Source organism: Rana temporaria, chromosome 4 (genome assembly GCF_905171775.1).
Source record: "Rana temporaria chromosome 4, aRanTem1.1, whole genome shotgun sequence".
Lineage (NCBI taxonomy): Eukaryota > Metazoa > Chordata > Amphibia > Anura > Ranidae > Rana > Rana temporaria.
This window is the reverse complement of record NC_053492.1, coordinates 402,154,387-402,175,254: the sequence shown is the minus strand read 5'-3', so window position 1 is coordinate 402,175,254 and position 20,868 is coordinate 402,154,387. Positions and strand designations below refer to the sequence as shown.

Below are 20,868 nucleotides of genomic sequence, written 5' to 3'. Positions count from 1 at the left end.
CTTCTAGGCAAAAAGGCAATAGATGTACTATACCAGTTCATCATGCTCGCATTCATGCGTACATACAAGTTAGCATGCATACTTGACGCCCATTGGTCTATTTCAACTGGTCTGTCACCATGAGCAGTTGCTGAATGGTCTTCAGCATGTAACTGTCTTTCTGAGACTCAGAAACATTGAACCTTCTTATCAGTGTATTACCTGGCTTTCTCCTGGACGTTGCCTTTGATCCCACATAACATTTTCATCTGATCTCTCTGACCTCGGCCTGTTTACTGGACTTGTCTTTGCCTGCTGATTCTGTACTGCACTGCCTAATGGTTACCGTCCTTGGCCTGCCTCCTAGACTTGTTCTGCCTCCTGACTCAGTCCCTTGCTGTCTGGCTGCTGCTGGTGGCTGCCTGTATACCGGCTCTGCTACCATCTCCTGCTCTGGTGCCAAGCTGCTTCAGCAACCTCTTCTAAGGATTGCGATCCCCAGCTTCATCCACCTAAAGAACGGACTTCACCAGCCAGCTACTCCAGCACCCGTACCACTCGGTGCCCTCACACTCCCTGTTCTCCACCTTGGGCAGGAGGTGCAAGAGAGGCCTCCACAACATTCCATGTGTCACCAGGTAAATGATGCTGGCAAATATTTACACTATACTACACATGTGTAGATGCCACTGCATTTTGTAAAACGATTAGTTTAGCTTTTTAAATTTTTAGAATGGGGTGCCTTGAGATTGTGAATAATTTGAAAGGGTGGCTTGACTGAAATAGGTTAAACACTGCATTAGGATGTACTGTGAGTCACATCAGTTGGCAAGGTTTACTGCAGCAAAACAGTTAAAACCCAGCATTAATGAAAGCACAAGGAAAATTTACTGAAGGGCAGAGGTAAACTCATATTAAGCAATAAGAAGCTATAAAAAAAGGGATTTTTAATAACAGCTTACCTGTAAAATCCTTTTCTTGTAGTACATCACGGGACACAGAGCAGCATAGCCATTACACATGGGTTATATAGTGTACCTTCAGGTGATGGACACTGGCACTCTCCGACAGGAAGTTCCCTCCCTATATAACCCCCACCCATAGTGGGAGTACCTCAGTTTTGTAGCAAGCAATGTGTCTCCCAAGATTCCCCATAAGAGGGGTGGGAGCTCTGTGTCCCGTGATGTACTACAAGAAAAGGATTTTACAGGTAAGCTGTTATTAAAAATCCCTTTTTCTTTATCGTACATCACGGGACACAGAGCAGCATAGCCATTACACATGGGATGTCCCCAAGCAATGCTAAATGAGGGGAGGGAGAGCATCCAGGTAACGCAAAAAAACAGCGGGTGCCAAAGGACAAGAGGACTTTATACTGCGGCCTGTAGAACCGCCTGCCCGAAGGCTGAATCAGCGTTCCTCCTAACGTCCATTTGATAAAATTTAGCAAACGTATGAACAGATGACCAGGTCGCTGCCCTGCAGACTTGAGCCATAGAGACCTGATGATACGCTGCCCAAGAGGCGCTCACAGCTCTAGTGGAGTGAGCCTTAACCGACAAAGGCGGGTTTTTCCCTTTTAGGCCATAGGCCTGAATAATCAACTGTCTAATCCATTTGGAAATGGTGGCTTTAGACGCTGCCTGACCCTTCTTGGGCCCTTCTGGCAGAATAAACAAGACGTCAGTCTTGCGAACCTGGGCTGTGGCCTTCAAATAAATCCTAACAGCCCTGACCACATCTAAGGAATGTAGCAATCTCTCCTTCCTTGAAGAAGGTTTAGGAAAAAATGACGGAAGAATCAAGTCCTGATTTAGATGAAAACTAGATACTACTTTAGGAAGAAAGGACGGATGTGGCCGAAGAACGACCCTGTCCTTATGTAGTACTAAATAGGGTGCCTTACACGACAAGGCTGCCAGTTCCGACACCCTCCTGGCGGAAGACATAGCCACCAAAAAAAACAATTTCCTAGTTAACAAGACCAGCGGGATCTCAGATAAGGGTTCAAAAGGCTGGAATTGTAAGGCCGATAGAACCAAATTTAAATCCCAAGGATACAGGGGAGCCTTCACCGGAGGATTAATCCGAATAACCCCTTGTAAGAACGACTTTATTAGAGAGTGAGAGGCCAAGGGTCTTTGGAAAAAGACTGATAAGGCAGAGACCTGCCCCTTGATTGTGCTAACAGCTAGACCCTTCTCTACTCCTAACTGTAGGAAATCCAAGATTCTCCCGATGACATACTTGCGGGGAAGCCACTTCCTAGCCTCACACCATGCAATGTAGGCTTTCCACACCCTATAGTATATAAGTCTAGAGACTGGCTTTCTAGCATTAACTAGGGTGGAAATAACCTGGCCAGAAAGGCCCCTGTCTTTAAGAATTAGGGATTCAGCCGCCAGGCCGTCAAATTTAAGGCTGGTAAGGCAGGATGGAAGAATGGCCCTTGTGAGAGGAGGTCTGGCCGCAACGGGAGGACCCAAGGTTCCTCTATTGCCATCCTTATTATTAAGGAGTACCAAGGCCTCCAGGGCCAAGCCGGGGCTACCAGAATCGTTGGTTTGCGCTCCACCTGGATTCTGTGAAGAAGACGGGGTAGCATCCGTAACGGAGGGAAGGCGTAGATCAGCGCAAACTGTTGCCAAGGACATACCAGGGCGTCCGTCCCGCAGGCCAATGGATCCCCTGTCCGGGATACAAATTTGATTAGTTTCGTATTGAACCTGGAGGCCATGACATCCACCTCCGGAGTTCCCCATCTCTGGCAGATGTCCTGAAACACTTCGGGATGGAGAGACCATTCTCCCGGGGACATTTGTTGGCGGCTGAGAAAATCCGCCTGCCAATTGTCCACTCCGGGGATAAACACTGCTGAAATGCATGGAATATGGGTCTCTGCCCAAGAAAAGATTCGGTCCACCTCTCTCTGGGCTGCCAGACTTCTGGTGCCGCCCTGGTGGTTTATATAAGCCACAGCAGTGGCGTTGTCGGACTGTATCCTTACTGGGGAGTCCTGTAATACATTCGTCCATGCTACTAGAGCCAACCGGGCTGCCCGTATCTCTAGGACATTTATGGATAGAGTCGACTCTCTTTTTGACCACTTTCCCTGCTGGGTCAATCCTTCCAGGACTGCACCCCAACCCGATAGACTCGCGTCTGTGGTAACAATTCTCCATGAGACTGGACTGAACGATCTTCCCCTTAGAAGGTTGTGCGGGGCTAACCACCAGCACAGACTCTGACGTGCTGCATGGGATAGAGATATGGGAAGATCCAGGGCCTGGACCCTTTTGTCCCAGGCTGCGAGAATTGCTCTCTGCAGTTTTCGAGAGTGGATTTGGGCGTAGGGCACCGCTTCGAAGGTCGCCACCAACTTGCCCAATAGGCGCATACACAGACGAACGGTCGGCCTTGCGCTGCTTAGAATTACTTGAATTAGCTCCCTTATAGAATCCACCCTGGACTGGGGAAGATAGATTTTCTGATGCACAGTATCCAGAATCAGCCCAAGATATTCCAATCTTCTTGTGGGCTGTAAGGCCGATTTGTCCTGATTTAGGATCCAACCCAGGGATTCCAGGTAGGTTACCACTAGGCCTACTGCTTGCCTCAGACTGGCCTCTGAGAGATCGATCACTATAAGATCGTCTAAATAAGCCATAACCAGGATGCCCTGAGATCTTAGGTTGGCCAGAACTGGGGCCAGAATTTTTGTGAAAACCCGAGGGGCCGTGGCTAGCCCGAAGGGCAAGGCCACGAACTGAAAATGCCGATGTCCCAGAGCAAATCGGAGAAACTTGAAATGCCCGGGAAAGATCGGGACGTGCAGGTATGCATCCTTGATATCGATAGATGCAAGGAATTCTTTCCCTTGTAGGGCGGCCACTACCGAACGAATAGATTCCATTCGGAAAGAGCGAATCTTTAGGAAGCGGTTTAGAGCTTTTAGATCCAGTATTGGTCTTACATCGCCGTTGGGCTTCGGGACTACAAATAGATTTGAATAAAATCCTTGTCCGCGCTCCAGGGCTGGTACCTCCATAATCACCCCTTGATTTAAGAGGCGGTCTAGGGCCGCTAGAAGCGAGACTCCTTTTTGAGGATCGCTTGGGAGCCTTGACTCCTGGAAGTGGGGAGGGGGAAACCCCAAAAACTCCAGCTTGTACCCCTGGGCCACTGAGGACAGAACCCATTGGTCGGAGATTCTGGCCTTCCAAAGCTCCGAGAAGAAGCGGAGTCTTCCCCCCACCCGAGAGAGTGGGGGCGTTCCTTCACAAATTCGCTTTAGGGGCAGCTTTAACTGGTTTACGAAACCATGGCTTCTTATTGCCTGATGCTTGCCCTTGCGACCTGTTAGCAGGCGAACGGCCAGCAGGCCGTCGATACTGCCTAGAGGGTGATGGTCCTGAGACTGGAGAGGTTGGACGTTTAAAGGCAGGTCCCCGAAACCTCTTCTTAACAGGCAAAAGAGTGCTTTTGCCACTGGAGATCTTCTGAATATATTTGTCTAGATCATCTCCAAACAATCTTTCACCCTGGAAGGAAAACCCCGTTAAGAGTTTCTTGCAGGGGGTTTCTGCAGACCAGTTTTTTAACCAGAGAAGCCTCCTCATATGAACCAGAAATAAGGATAAACGAGAGGCTTGCTGGATGGAATCCTTAATGGCGTCAACGGCAAAACATAAAGCTCTGGGCAAGTCAGCTAGGTCCTGAGCTTGTTCTGCCGGAAGGTCCCTTAAGACCCGTTTGGTCTGTTCCTTCAATGCCTGGCATACTCCTATGGCAGCCACAGCTGGTTGAACTACTGCACCTGCAGTGGCAAAGGAAGCCTTTAACAACGTTTCAAGTCTCTTATCGACAGGGTCCTTGAACATATGAATATTGTCTACTGGACAAGTTAAGGCCTTGTTCACACATGAAATGGCTGCGTCCACTGTAGGGACAACCCATTTCTTAGAAAAACTTTCTTCCAAAGGATACAGCACTGAGAACCTTTTAGGAGGAAGAAAAATCCTATCTGGTTTGACCCAGTCCTGAAAAATTAGGTCTCTCAGTAAGGGATGGACCGGAAACACTGCATTAGATTGAGGTGCCCTTAGGGAACCTAGAGAGGATACGGCAGCCTGAGGTTCAGGCAGGGGTAACTTAAACTCCGTCCGTACCATGTCCGCTAGGGACTGGATCCATAACCTCTCTGCTTGGGAAGCTGAAAACGGTTCCTCTATAGTGGACTCCTCAGAACCCTGTTCCAAGTGGTCTTCCCCTTGCTCCGTTGAGAAATCTAATTCCTCTGCGGAAAGGATCTCTTCATCTGGAGACTCAACCCTAGGGGATGGGGACCTAGCCCGCTTTTTCCCAGGTAATGAGGCTGAAATCAAAGCAGCCATTCTCCGCTCAAACCCACTCAAGGTGGTGGCTAACATCTCCTCCGTAACAAAGGTAGGAGTTGGTTGAATGGGGCCAGCCGCAGCATCCAACACCCCTGGTGGCACATCTAGGGCAGCAACCTCCAGTTTATCTGGGGAGGAAGGCACAGCCGACGATTGGCCGAGATCCTCAGAGCCCGATGGGGAACCCTTCTGTTTCTTTGGGCCCTTGGCATTTTTGGAGCCTCCTGCGCCCTTAGGAGCCATGATACAAACCCAAGGTACTCCGCTATAATACTACTGACTATTAAGTCGGAGTAAATACACGCCCCCTAACAAGAGAGGCGTTGGTTACTAAAATAGAAATAGTAATAGGTTAGGGTAATATTACAAATCCTTGTTTCCCAAACCTAAGAGGATAGGTAATACAATGCCCCAAGGGCTTGTCACTCATAGGACTACTATGAGCCAGGTATTACCCCCTTAAATTGCTGGTCCAGACGCCTGGGTTTAAACTAGCTTAGGCTGCTGCAAGTACACCGGCTTTTAGAATCACTATTTAAGAGCCAAGCTCTAATTAGGGTGCGTACTCCAATTTGGCCACCGGGTGTCACTCTCCCCAAAACCTGGTATAACAAACCATACGCAGCTCAGGCTGCAGCTCCGTGTCCCACGGCGATCGTGACTGACTGAGAGCCTAATATAGGCTTCAGAAGGACCGCCCTACGCTCAGCCCGCCCTCCTACGCTGCGTCGCCGAAATTATTTACAACGTGCGCACGCGCGCGCGTACGTCTGACGCCGCTGGAGGAACCAGGAAGTCTCAGGGAGACAGCGTGGACGCTGACGGAGCTATGGGGAGAGACAGGCACCCAGGGAAGACTCCCATCTCTGGGAGGTAAGTCCAGCTTACTTTTTCCAGGACCCTTCCCTCTATGGCAGCGCAGCAAGCCTCTAGACCAGCCAGGGGAAAAATCACATGGGGGAGAAAACCATCCAGTGCAAACAGACCTTGTGGTGATATATATTGCCCATGCACAGAGGCATAAAATAGGCTGCCCCCGAATCCCCTGTGGAGGGCCCACTGACAAACCAAGTTCCGTGGGCCCTCGCTTACCTTCTCCACGCCGCAGGGTATTGCCAAAAGGCCCCAATCTTCCCCCATCTCCGTGGGTATGGTCATAGACCTTCAGGGACCGGGGTCCAATTTAGGAACACCACACACCTGGACCTATATAGCACTGCTGGCATCAGGATTGCTAGGTTAAAAAAAAAAACAGTCCTGGAACCCAGAGTCCAGCCCTCCCAAAAGGAGAGGCATTATAGGCAGAACCCCTCCACGACTTGGGGCCCGGGTACCGTCCACTTTGGCTATGAAGCACCTTGGACGGATCCGGTAGGCTTGCCCGGGTCCCAAGGACAACTATAGGCAGAGCTCTTCAACGTGCACCAACACCTAAGACACTGGCGAAAAAACTGAGGTACTCCCACTATGGGTGGGGGTTATATAGGGAGGGAACTTCCTGTCGGAGAGTGCCAGTGTCCATCACCTGAAGGTACACTATATAACCCATGTGTAATGGCTATGCTGCTCTGTGTCCCGTGATGTACGATAAAGAAATAAAGGTGCCCAGAGTTGCGTTTTCACTACAAACATTGAAATACACCTAGGAGGGATGATTCTTTTTGCATGTACATTTTGTCAAAACGCTAAAACAAATATGTTACATCAATTCTTAATCAGGTTCACAGGTGTTTATCCTCAAAGGCCAAAGGGGCCATCTACTGGTGCATTGGAAAACAGAAAGTCGTTTGTTTACCGAAAGACATAAAGAATTCAAGTCTTATGAAATCAGAATGTACGTGTATGTATGCTCTTGATTGTAAACATGAAAAAGAAAAAATGATATCATTAAAAACCTAATGACACATTGAAAAAGCAGGATTTTTTTTTTTTAAATTGGGGAGCAATAGAGATCATCTGATATAACCTAGTAACCCCTTTACATATTTTCTTCAATGCCAGATGAGCTTATTTGCAGTCCATAATTGCACCCTCTTCAAAAAATGTTGTGTGTTCAAATCCACCCCAGCTAATACTTCTGAGTGATTTTCGTAGAGAAGTATGTTGGGAATTTTTAAAGTGCCACAGGTGAGGACCCATATTTTTCATGTCAGGTGTGATGCCTTGAAGAGGAGGAGTTGGCGCACATACATCCTTCATATTTTGTAAATATAAAAGCCATAGGAATTCCATAGAAAGTGTTTAATTATTTTTAATTGCATTCAGATTTTAAAGCAATATTAAACCCAAAAGTAAAACATTTATTATATTGCAGCTTGCCATTTCTTAGATGTGGTTGCTGCATTCATTTTTATTTATTTTTTAAGACTTTCTTTCATTTTCATCCGGTAAGTCTGTTGTTTTTCAACAGAACAAGCTCTCTTGCAGTTGTAGCAGTTAGAGTGATGGGACAAACCATTTAACACTGACAGGGGTGCTTACATGGATTTAATTTATGCAAAACCTTTATCCCAAAAGGACAAAATGTGTTGCTGTAACTACTTACAAAAGTGTCAGCTGGAGCTTGGGTTCAATTTGTCAGTGTCATCTAAATCTGATAGTATATCTAATGCCACACGTACACACGATCGGTTCATCCGATGAAAACGGACCGATGGATTTTTTCATCAGATATCCGATGAAGCTGACTTTCATCAGTCTTGCCTACACACCATCAGTTAAAAATCCGTTCGTGTCAAAACGCGGTGACGTAAAACACTACGACGTGCTGAGAAAAACAAAGTTCAATGCGTCACAGCATGCGTCGACTTGATTCTGAGCATGCGTGGATTTTTAACCGATGGACTTGCCCACAGACGATCGTTTTTTTCTATCGGTCAGATAATTTTAAAACAGGTTCTAAGTTTTTTCACTGATGGGAAAAAAAACGATGGGGCCCACACACGATCGGTTCGTCCGATGAAAACGGTCCATTGGATCGTTTTCATCCGACGAACCAATCGTGTGTACGCGGCATTAGACGTCCATCTCCCCTGGGAATGACAATACTGCTGTCCAATGTTGCCCCGGTGCTCCTTCATCCAGAGTGGGTGCACTCGAATACAGGAGGTATGTAACTGTCCAGATCACCAGGTGAAAACAGAGGGAAAAAAATCCCCCAAAAAAAACATGATGCAACCACCATGTGAAAACATTGGTAAGCTGCAATATATTACATTTTTGGTTTTGGGTTTAATACCACTTTAACCATTTGACCTTTCAGAAAGGTTTACCCCCTTCATGACCAGGCCATTTTTTTGCGATACGGAACTGCGTTACTTTAACTGACAATTGCGTGGTTGTGCAACGATGTACCCAACTAAATTTACATTTTTTCCCCTTAAATAGAGATTTCTTTTGGTGGTATTTGATCACCTCTGCGGTTTTTATTTGTTGCACTATAAATTAAAACAATAATAAAAAAAAAAAATTCTCCTTTTTGCTATAAAAATTTTTTTTTTTTAAATCGAATTTCTTCATCAATTTAGGCCAATGTGTATTCTTCTAAATATTTTTTGTAAAAAAAAAATCCCAATAAGCGTATATTGATTGGTTTGCGCAAATGTTATAGTGTCTACAAACTGAGATATTTAAAATATTTTTTTTTTACTAGTACTGGCTGCGTTCATAGATTTATAGCGGGACTGCAATATTGTGGGGGACAAACCGGACACCTAATTGATACTTTTTGGGGAGCAGTGACACTAATATAGTGATCAATGATAAACAAAATATGCACTGTTACTGTACTAATGGCACTAGCTGGAAAGGGGTTAACATCAGGGGCGATAAAAAGGGTTAACTGTGTGCCTAGGTTGTGCTTACTGTGGGGGGAGGTGCTTTGACTGGGGGAAGGCAAAAAATCAGTGTTCCTGATTTTCAGGATCAATGCCTTCCCTTCTGACAGAACAACAATCAGCTTTGTTTCTTGTATCTTGTGTAATCGGCAGGTCCACAGTACCCACCCCTGGGCTCCCACTGTGTATAATCAAAGCAGGAGCAGGTCGCCGGCGGCGCCTGCCCCAGACCCGGAAGTGTCAGATCACGTAAAACATGGTAGTGGCAGCATCATGCTGTGGGGATGTTTTTCGGCAGTCAGGACTGGGAAACTAGTCAGAGTTGAGGGAAATATAAATGGTGCCAAATACAGGGATATTTTTTAGCAAAATCTGTACCACTCTGTGTGATTTGAGGCTAGGATGGAGGGTTCACCTTCCAGCAAGACATTGACCCCAAACACACTGCTAAAGCAACACTTGAGTGGTTTAAAGGGAAACATGTAAATGTGTTGGAATGGCCTAGTTAAAGCCCAGACCTCAATCCAATTGAAAATCTGTGATCAGACTTAAAGATTGCTGTTCACGAGCGCAAACCATCCAACTTGAAGGAGCTGGAGCAGTTTAGCAAGGAGGAGTGGGCGAAAAATCCCAGTGGTAAGATGTGGCAAGCTCATAGAGACTTATCCAAAGCGACTTGGAGCTGTGATAGCCTCAAAAGGTGGCTCTACAAAATATTGACTTTAGGGGGGTGATTAGTTATGCACACTGACTTTTTCTGTTATTTTCTCCTATTTGTTGTTTGCTTCACAATAAAAAATAAATAAAAAAAAATCATCTTCAAAGTTGTGGGCATGTTCTGTAAATTACATGATGCAAATCCTCAAACAATCCATGTTAATTCCAGTTTGTGAGGCAACAAAACACGAAAAATGCCAAGGGGGTGAATACTTTTGCAAGGCACCTTAGCCAAAGTGGCAGCCCTGCCGCAGTAAGTCTTCGTTGGGTGGTCATTAAGTGGTTAAGGAGCCTTCTTGGTTGCAAACCATGCTCAGAAGGTTTTATCATCAAATAGCATTTGCCAACACAAAAGCATTTGGAGGCATTGTGATACAATAACATCTGCATGGGCAAGAAAAAAAATTTTTTCTTTTAAAGTGTATTTTGTGCATGTACTCGAGAGAGGAGCCGGACTGCAGGAGTTGGGAGTAGGCAGGCCTCCCCCAGAGGCAATCTGCCACCTTTCTCCATGCCCCGGGTGGCAATGGCGGGTGTGTGAGGGGGTCCTCCCACATAGCCCGCCCTACCTGCTCCGCTTTGAAGCCCAACGGGGCAGAGGACCACCAAACTCAATTCACATGTAGCCGAGACCGGGATCCGAACCCCTAGCTGCAGAGGTGAATGGCTTGTCAGCGCAGTGCCAATCGCGTTGAGCCACCGCAGCTCCCTTAGAAAAGTCTCTTAGTTGTGTGGAGCAATGCTGGAGAATAAAATCTCCTAAGGGTTTAGTCATTTGAAAGAAAATGTTAAAATCAAACTGCCATGATTGATAACTGTCATGGTTGCTTGTGCTCTCAAACGAACTGTTAAGTCATCAAATGACTGGTGTCATAACTTTTCACATGTAGCCCCATGGGAAATGCAGATCAACCAGTGGCTAAGATGACAGTCTACTTAGCTGTAAAGGATAGTAGGGTTTACTACCAGTTTAAAGCAGTACTAGAGGCAGAAATACCTTTGCTCTCTCACTGGTGCCAACATCTTTTGTGTGCCGATCTTCGTCAACATTTATGGATTGATTCAACATCATTCCTCCGCATGCAGAAGTTCCTTATTCCAACATGCTGGCACCATGCCAGAAATGTAACGTTCACTGCATGTTTCGGGTCCCAAGCACCACTCTGAAGCACACTGAGTTTAATAGAGTATTTCAAGCTAAAAAAAAAATATTCAAGCTTTGGATAGAATGGGGAAAGCGTAGAATTCCTGTTGGATTTTTACGGTTATGTTACAGAGATTTACGCTCATTTCATATCCTGTTGTTTCACCAAACAGGAAGTGAGTAAAAATCTACAACAGGGATAAAAGGCAGCAATAAAAAAAAACTGACGGGGTTTGAAGCCTTCCCTACGTTACTAAAGAAAAGCATGTTTATTTCTGTCTGTGTTGCTTTTGAAGGGTTTACTCTCATTTCCTGCCTGGCAGAAAGGGGAAACCAGTCCATCAGAGCCCTGGAAGGCTCCGTCTCTTCCCCAAGTCTATCCAAAACTAAGGAAAATAAATTGACTTGACATGTAAACACCATCTGCTCCAGTTTCATAAGTCTGCTTGCAAATAGCAGCGCTCGTTTCTTTCACAAGAACTTTATTGTTATAAGAACAAGCAATGGTTAACATAACCAGCATATCACACAAAGAATAGGAATGACCTCAACTAGGTTCAGACATGAGTCCGAACCTGTACTATGCCGCCAGCAGTCAAAGTACACAGCCAATCATTGGCGGTTGAGCCATTCCCCACCCCACCCGCATGTATACCTGTGGCTGCAAGGCGGGAACTCCTGGGCCAATAACGATGTTTGCTGTCTGCTTTGACAGTTTCCTAGTGGGATAGCTGAGGTGAGTTCAGACTCCTGTCCGACCATGCCTTAGCTCATCCCTGATTAGCAATAGAACAAGAGCATGTAATATACATCACAATAGTACAATCAAGAAGAGTATAGGCATACAGACTAAAACATTCAAAAGGGGCCATTTTATATTGTGTCAAGTCTAGGGAAGGTAAAAAAAAAAAGAAAAGCCCTGACCCTGCACAATTACTGTCCGTCAAAGGCTTGTTGTGGTTCCTGGAGGCCATTTGACAAGATGTATGCAAACCAAGGGTTTCAACACACAGTGAGATTGTCAACAAAGAGATGATGATTTATATGTGAGGTTGTCTTACCTTTGGAGAAGAAGAGAAGTCCTTCCCTAGGGGAACAGAAAGGGGAACGCCAACTGACTCTTCCTTCTTTGGTACAGGTGTAGGTGGAGCTGGGGCTTTCCTTTTCATTTTCTTCTCCATCTCAGAATCCATCACAGCTCTGCTCCGGCTTACTTCCGGACTATCTTTTGGCTCATAAAATGGGTTTGACCTGCATTAACAGTAAAACATTGTTTTATCCTCTGCAGAGGAACAGTGGTGATTTAAAGGACTTCTTTACAAAAACATAACATTCCCAGGAGCATTAAATTCACCAAAGGAAATGCAGATACAAATTACATGTTACTTTTGCAACTGCAACTTTACTTTTAATTTCCCCCTTTTTATTTGCATGTTTACATGCTAATACATGTATAACATATACTGTATAGCAACCAACAACATGGCAGCCCTTTAAGGCGTAATGTACACGGGACATTTTAAAACCTCTCCTGAACGATTTAACTTGACAAATAGTAACCAACTTTTAAAAACGTCTGTTTTGCCGCGTTTTCGTGCTGCGTTTGTAAATCAAATAAAAACGCCCATTAACAAAATGCGAGTTATCAAGCTGAACGCATTTTTTTGCTTTCCAAATAATGCTTCTAAACTCAACTGCCTAGAAACGACTATAGCGACCCTGTGTACATGTACTAATAAGATAACAGAAGAGAGTTCAGGGGAAGCTTAAAAAAAAACAAAAAACACAACTGCTCCTAAATGTCAGCTTACAAGCAGCAGCGTACATGAAGCCTAATACCGTGTACACGCGGTCGGACTTTAGACCGGGCAAAACTCTGTCGGAATTTCCGATGGAAAAATAGAGAACCTGCTCTCTATCTAAAGTCCGTCGGAAATTCTGATGGAAAAAGTCAGATGGGGTATACACACGGTCAGAATATCCGATGGAAAGCTCCCATCGGAAATTCCGACCCTGTGTACGCGGCATAAGTTGTAGCAGTACCATGTGCAGTTTACTTTTTTTACCTTTTTTACTTTTGGGCCATATTGTTCAAAAATTTGATAGGATACATATACTGACATGGACAAATTTGTTGTTGCTTTTACAGCCTATTGAAACAATATTCCATTCCTCCGAAAAAGTGATGAAATTAAAATTGCCCATTAAAACAATAAACCAGTGTTTGGCGCCTATTTCAAAATCAGACAAACTTAACAAAAACTGTAGCGGCCCCTTTAAGAAGGATAAATCTACTTATAACATCTACATAGTGAAGGTATGGTGTTTGGTTTTAAATAATGATAAAAGTGACATGTGACAGTACAGTAATAAAAGTAATGTAATATAATAAAAATATGAGTATTTATATAGTCCAGTGTGATACACCAAAGTCAACCTTCCAACGCAATTTTCAAAAATCTTTCACCGCTTTACTTCCGGGTCATGTGTGACATCATGTCCGGGTCGGGGATCTGAAAAACGAGGCTTGGCATGCACACCGGCTCTATGCTGGTTACATCTCATCTCATCCCTACACACTGTATATGCTGTGCCGGCTTACAGGCACCCATAAATGGTAGTGTAACCAGGGGTCAAGTCCTGAGGAAAAAAGTGTGGGAACTCCCACCCAAGATCCACTCCCCCACCAAAAAAAAAAAAAAAAATGATACGCTCATATGCATAATTACTAAACCACAAGTTCTTTCTAAATCCCGCGATAACTCGCGGCAGACCTCCGCAATGTCTCCTGGGAACAATGACAAAAGCTCCCAGGAGACATTGCGGCATCGAGGAAGTGACGGAATACCCGCACACTACGCGATGATTCCATATACAGGAAGCGGTCAGTAACAAAGGATTTCTAAGGTTCGCCTGCCCCTGACAGTGCCTCGAGCTGGGCATCGCTGCTTAGTGAAGGATTGGCTCGGCTGCTCTAGTCCTGCAAAGGGAACTGCGTTCATGCTGTGAAAAAGTGCAGGAACTCCGTTCCCACGCGTTCCCGCAGGACTTGAGCCCTGAGTGTAACCAACTTATTTTAAACTGCCAACCAATTTTAAAAATACTTACTGCACTATGATACTTTATATCCATCTCCCGTTTGGTCATCATACATATGAGTGATATCAAAATTAGAGGAATCCTTGTAGCACACTCCAGGAGGAATCTTGGCTTTTGAGAACAAAAAAAAAGGGCTTATTGTCCAACTTGTAAAAAGGGGTTAAACATCTCTGGTAAGTGCACATCCATATTTTGAGCACAAGCGGTGAAGGATTTTCGAAAATTGCGTTGGAAGATTGACTTTGGTTTTTCGGAATTTATTACACTGGACTATATACTGTACTTATATTTTTATTATATTACTTTTATTACTGTACTGTCACATGTCACACACACTGTGTATAAATATATATATATATATATATACACTATATACACACACACTTGAAAGATTCAGTAACTGTATTGTATTGCAGTATCTTGATGAGTCTTCAGCTTACAATTACAATTTTTGCCATGAAAAAACATTATGCAACAGACTTCACGGATTTACTTAATACAGAAAAACGTCATTGTGGGTTATGGGCTCTGGGTTATGGCACATGTTCTGCTTTTTGGAAGGTGGTATTCCAAATTTGGGCACAAGGTGGCACTGTGTGCCTGATGTCATTTGACTTAACAGAGAGAGAGACAAAGCAAGAACTATTTATAGGTAAACTGAGGATTAGAAAAAAAAAATCAATAACAAATCACCAATTCACCCTAAAGAGAAGCTGAAAGTACAATACAGTAAAAGCTCACTACTGTAGATGTGACATAGGAGCAAAATAAAAATACAATGATGTGTGTCTAACCCTTTTCTGAGCTGGAAATGGATAAAAAACAAAGCTGGGTTAAATTTAAAACAATGGGCACAATTCAGGAAAGGAAATTGCATGCAATATTTGGGTCGCGTGACACATTTTCCCCCAAATATTGTATGCGATACTGGAAATGTCGATTCACTATCCCTTTATGCAGTATTTACTTGAAAGTGCAAAAATGCTCAGTAAATGTTGCATAATGTTAACAGCGTTAAAGTCATATCACTATAGTAAATAAATAAATGTATGTGTTAAATAAGTATTGGTCCAGTCATGCAATATTTAAGGAACTTGTGAAGTTTCAGCTGCTTGTTAAGGAGCTGACACCCGCTGTGTCCTTAGCAACCAGTGAATAGCTGGTTGTTAAGGAGCAGGCACCCACCACAACCAGTGACTCTGCCATCACAGGGATTTATTTTGGGTCTGGTATGGATTTTGAGGGGAACCCTACGCCAAAAATGTATAAATGGAAAAAAAATGAGTGAGGTAATTTTCAAAAACTGGCTCCGGGTTTCTACTCACTTTGGCAATTTTTTGGGGGGACTGAGTACCCCTACTCATTAACATGAGGGGCAGACAGGATCTGGAGGCCTCCTTGATAAAAGAGGCTTCCAAATACCGATAAGTCACCCATGGCACTTCCCCCTCCCCCAAAGCAACCCCCTCCCCATGTTTAGGTCATGTGGCCTGGTATGGTTTGGTGGTGTTCAACCCCCATTTTCCTGGCCTGCATGCTCGTATAAGGGTCTAGTACAGATTTGAGGGGACCTCAGGCCAACTTTTTAATACATTTTTTTTTTTAAAGATACTGTTTTAATGCCAGCTCTTATTTTCTTTATATTCTGCTGTCAGCGGGAAATCCAGATGAGCAGATTGTTGTTAAGGATGCAGCAGGTGTGCCTGCTGCCTAAAGCAGAACGATGCTCACCTTGGATCCAGCGATGTGACATCCAAGAGCTCCCTGCCGGTGACTGACATCTTCGGGCAGCTGGTTTCCCGGTCTCCATTGCTGGCCACATTAATTGTCCGACCTTTGGTGCCGTTATTCCCGCATATGCGTGCGCAGCTCACTGTACAGAGGCAGACAGGCAGATAAGCATGTTTCTTCCTTACAGTACCTACAGTTCCATTTTAACAACCAGCTATTCACTGGTTGCTGAGGATGCCAGCAAGTGCTGGCTCCTTAACCACCAGCTATTCCCTGGTTGTTAAGGGTGCCAGAGGATGCCAGCGTTAAAATAACGCAAATTTTCAATACTAAAATACAACAGCAAGAAATAGTGCAGTGATATCATTGTGTTTTTTAGTGAATTTATTTTATTTTAAAGCGGTAGATCATATTTTTTAAATTGAGCCCAGTACGGTGGGCTTTTTAAGTCCTTATCGTCAATGGAGCTTTTTTGTGTGGCATGAGATGAGTCTTGGTGCAGTTAACACCTATGTGGTATAGGAAGGAACCTGTTACAACAGTGGTTCTCAACCTTACTAGTGCCGTGACCCCTTGATAAAATTTCCCAAGTTGTGGGGACCCCTAACGGTAAAATTATTTTCCTATCGTGGGTTGTCGGCACAAGTAATTTGCGCCCCCTGATCCACGGACATTTAGCGCTCCCTGAGCCCCTTCCACTCGTACAATATGAAAACCCCTTATAGTACATTTTAGGATGTACCACTCTTTTTCTTTTTATTTCTCTCTATCCTCATTTCTTGTTTGTTTTCACCATCCCTCTCTAGCCATCTTTCTTGTTCTTTCTCTTATTCTTTGTCTCCCTTTTTTTGTTGTTCCTCCCCCTCTTTTCCTCTCCCTTCCACGTATTCTCTATTTTTATTTCTTCTCTTACTCCCTGGCGGGCAGTATGGGATCAGTGACAGTGCTGGTGGGGGGGGGGGGAGTTGGGATCAGTGGCAGTGCTGGCGGGGAGTTGGGATCAGTGGCAGTGCTGGTGGGGAGTTGAGATCAGCTAACTTAGATGCTCTTGATCAAGGTAATCTGCTGATCTGAGAACTGTAGTGGGGACTTTTAAAGGCAACTCTAATCACAGGTAGTGTTACTCACTGTGTCTCTGACTTTGTCATTTGTCGTAGCAGTAAATCCTATGCTGAAATCAGCAGATAGGGTCTCCTCCAGCCCCTCCCATTTCATATTCTTCACCAGTCAGCTGACCTCTAGTCCCTGCCCCCCAGCTATGCCGTGAACTGAATGGGCAGCTGTGAAGAGGATGAGTGGGCGGCTGCGGGCTTCAGGAACAGCCCAGGACTTGGTGACCCCTGGCAAATCCTCATTTGACCCGCAAGGGGGTCCCGACCCCCAGGTTCAGAACCACTGTGTTACAAGGATAGAATAGCATTCAAAACAACGACGGTTGAGGTAACCAGCTTAACGCTTGTTATTCTTATGCCAAATGCTCCCAGTTCACAGAATGAGTTTGACCACTTGTCTACCAGAGCAATTTATTCAATTCTTGCACACATGTAATTTGCCTTTTTTTGCTAGAACTTAGCATCAAAATGGTGGTAATTGCAATTGTTTATATTGCATGATATTTGTGCAGTTATTTACCAAACACACAAACTCACTAAAATAAATGTAAGCGCAAACACAATAATATACCTAATTTTTGGGGTAAAAATATAAAAGACAAGTAAATAAATACCAAGCATGTCAAGTATTAAAATTTCACACATCTGTGGAAATTAACCCCAAATTTATTTTAAAAGCTTTTATAGGTTTATCTGCCGAGTTAGCTGTGAACTATAAACCTGAATGTTTGCTCTCATTCTGACATTCGCGACAATACCTTACATGTTTGGAGTTATTGAGGTTTACACACACGCTCACCCTACTCTACACTTTTTTTATGGGGTGTGTGCAGAGGTGCTTTAATTTTTTTTTTACACTTTACTATCACTGTCATCCCAAGGAGGCTAGAAAAAAAAACAATGTGAATTTATGGGCAGATGACAGGTCCTCTTTATGGAGACATTGTTGGTCTATTAGTCCCCCAAAGTCTCCCATGTCCTCCAATTGCTATTGTAGCACACCAGCCGTGAAATGACAGCTGTGACCCTGGAAGTAATGTAATACATGTCGGCTCCAGGGTCTTCAGTCACAGGAAAGATTGGGGACTTTCCAATAATTATTTAGGCAAAGCAGTTTTTATGGTCCTGGTTAAACAGTTTTGGTAGGCAAGTGGTTAAAAGTACACCTAGAGGCAAATATTATTAGGTTTTTATTGCTGTCTGGGTCCCTGCTGTTTTTGAGATTTACCCTTTTTGTCCTGGTTACCATTATTATTAAAAGTAAAATCTCAAAATGGGATTTTTTGGGTTGTCCCCATAACTGTAGTAGAGGGAAAATCTTCCAATGGATACACTGGTTCTGGTGACCTCAGTGACCACCACGGATTTCCTCACTTTCGAGGGAATTTCTCTCACTTATGGTTTTGGCTATCAGACAGGAAGTGAGAGAAGTCTCCCCAATGGGAACCCCCCCTTTACTCTATGCAAAAAAAAAAAAAGGTTTACTTTAACATCTGAGATTCCTTCTAATGCATTTAGAAAAAATACAGCCTAATGCCTCCAACTTCAGCTTGTAGAGAAATCCTCGTAGGAAATGCTGCCAAGAGCTAATTATTTATTCTAGGCTAAGATAGACTATTCAACTTAGTACATACTGTGTTTCACAACCTGGATTAGAAAGATCGGTTAAACCTTAAATTTGTATAATTTGTTTTGTCAAAACCATCACAAAGCAATCAAAGACATAACAACGTGGTTTTGACTGCAATGAAAGTCTTTTCTTTTTTTTCTTAGAGAGTCTTAGTTACTCCTTCAATCCTTTTTCTAGAATTGGATGTTGGCATGGTGGGGGTCCTCTCTTCTTCTGGATATATAAAAAAAACTAGAAAAGTTAAAGGGGAGCTTATCTATGACTCTGGAAATAGCCCTCCTGTGTACCCGGACTCCATCTGTAGGGCCTACTTTGCTTCTTAATGTTAGCAACTATCCACCAACATTGGTGGGCCATACATAGCCCTTGCAGGAACGGGTTACTAAGCTATCCCTCCTCCATGGAGGAACTGACCACCCAGCTCTATAATCAATATACAGTTCATATAAATATCTGGATTATTTACATGGCTTCTATGACATCCAGTGATGCATTGGCCTTCTTTTAGTGACTTAACCATGACTCCTAGGGTTGCTTTTTTCCCTACCCCTATCCCAGGGAACCTAATGTTTCTACCTTTTTTTTTCTCCTCTCTTCTGGTTTCTTCTATTTACTTTCTCGGTCTTTCTTCCCTTGGGATTATTTCTTCTCTTCTGAAGTCTTCTTGCACCTTTTCCTTCTTATAGCCTATTGGCCTGGCGGGGTGACTGAACCATCTTTACCTCAATTTTCCTGCAACATCCTATTTTGACAGCGAATCAACCTCCCTGATTTCTCCATATAATCTTCCTTTCAGGCTTAGGCCTCGTACACACGACCGAGGAACTCGTTGGGCGAAACACATTGTTTTCCTCGTCGAGTTCCTTGTTAGGCTTGTCGAGGAACTCGACAAGCTTGCTTTGCGTATACATGGTCAAGACAAAATCTCCTCGTTCTCAAACGCGGTGAAGTACAACACGTACAACTGCAGGGGAAGTTTGATTCCACTTGCACAACTCTTGGGGCTGCTTTTGCTAATCTCATGAGTTTGCGTGTTAAGTAAAAGTTTGGTAAGAGACGATTTGCACTTTACAGTCAGTTACAGCTTGAAAAATGTGTTATCTCCATTTCAAATGCAACTTTTACTCCCGTCTCATACTTTATTCTGAGCAAGCGCGGGTTCCTTAGCATACACACGCTTGAGTTTCTCGTCGAAAACCAGCCCGACGAGGAACTCGACGAGCAAATTGAGACTCCCGTCGAGGAAAAAGAGAACTTGCTCTCTTTTTTGCTCGTCGAGTTCCTCGACAGTTTCCTCGATGAAAAATGTACACACGACCGGTTTCCTCTGAAAAAAAGCTCTCCCACCAAGTTTCTTGATGGATTCTGCCGAGGAAAACGGTCGTGTGTACGAGGCCTTAGTGTATTTGAACGCTTTATTTTACCTGGCTGCTTATTTGTTAAGTATAGACATTACAGACGATCACAGTCACAATAGATGTATATATTGTACTTGTGCACTTGAGCCAGAGAGCCCAACCACAGTTTAAAGGTATGTTTAATTAACTAATATTGTACATTGGCCTTAAATTAAAGCAAAGTACAGACATTCGTCTTGGTTTAGATCAGCCCCGTTTTCAACAACCTATGTTAACCAACCAAAAGCAAAAGACGTCTTTGATAAGGGAGTGTGTAGAGCAGTGTGCATCTTTAAAGGACATTAATTCTACTCAGCCAATGCTTCTCCCTATCCAGTAAAGTGCAAGACGTTGCTATTGATCACAGAAATATGAGGAGATTGCAGTTGTCCAGGTGATGAACACACACACACATACCAAGTTACCAGCGATTGACAAAGCCTTTAAAAGGTATTATCACTTCATTGCTCCTCACAAACAGTGACACTTGAGAAACAAAAGACAGGTCAAGTGTCAAAAAGGAAACTGGCGAAACAAAATGGAAGAGCACGGTTCAGAGGAAAAATACAAGAAACAAGAGCAACATTTTGTGTGGAAAGAAACACAGCTGTCAATTTGCTGAACGTTTAGGAGTCATCTTTACACAGGCAGTGTGACAAGAAAATAAAGATAAGGGTGATAACTGAACAAGATGGAAGAAGAAAGAAACATTGTTTGCTTTTGTTCTGCTGGCTCTAGAGAATACAATATACTGAGCAAAGTTGTTAGTAGACGGTCTGTAGAAGAACAAACACAAGGCAAGAAACAAGAAATGTATAAAGGTTATA

The 20,868-nt window shown here is 43.9% G+C and overlaps 1 protein-coding gene across 5 annotated transcripts in view; it reads right to left on the bottom strand.

The window, feature by feature from the left end:
* Window positions 1-20,868, bottom strand: part of EHBP1 (EH domain binding protein 1) — a 636,728-nt gene that overhangs the window by 384,733 nt on the left and 231,127 nt on the right. For all 5 annotated transcript variants that reach the window (XM_040351212.1, XM_040351213.1, XM_040351215.1 and 2 more), the window contains one exon: window positions 12,134-12,323. In XM_040351212.1, coding sequence (XP_040207146.1) covers window positions 12,134-12,323 — 190 coding nt within the window. The remainder of the gene's footprint in view (window positions 1-12,133; window positions 12,324-20,868) is intronic.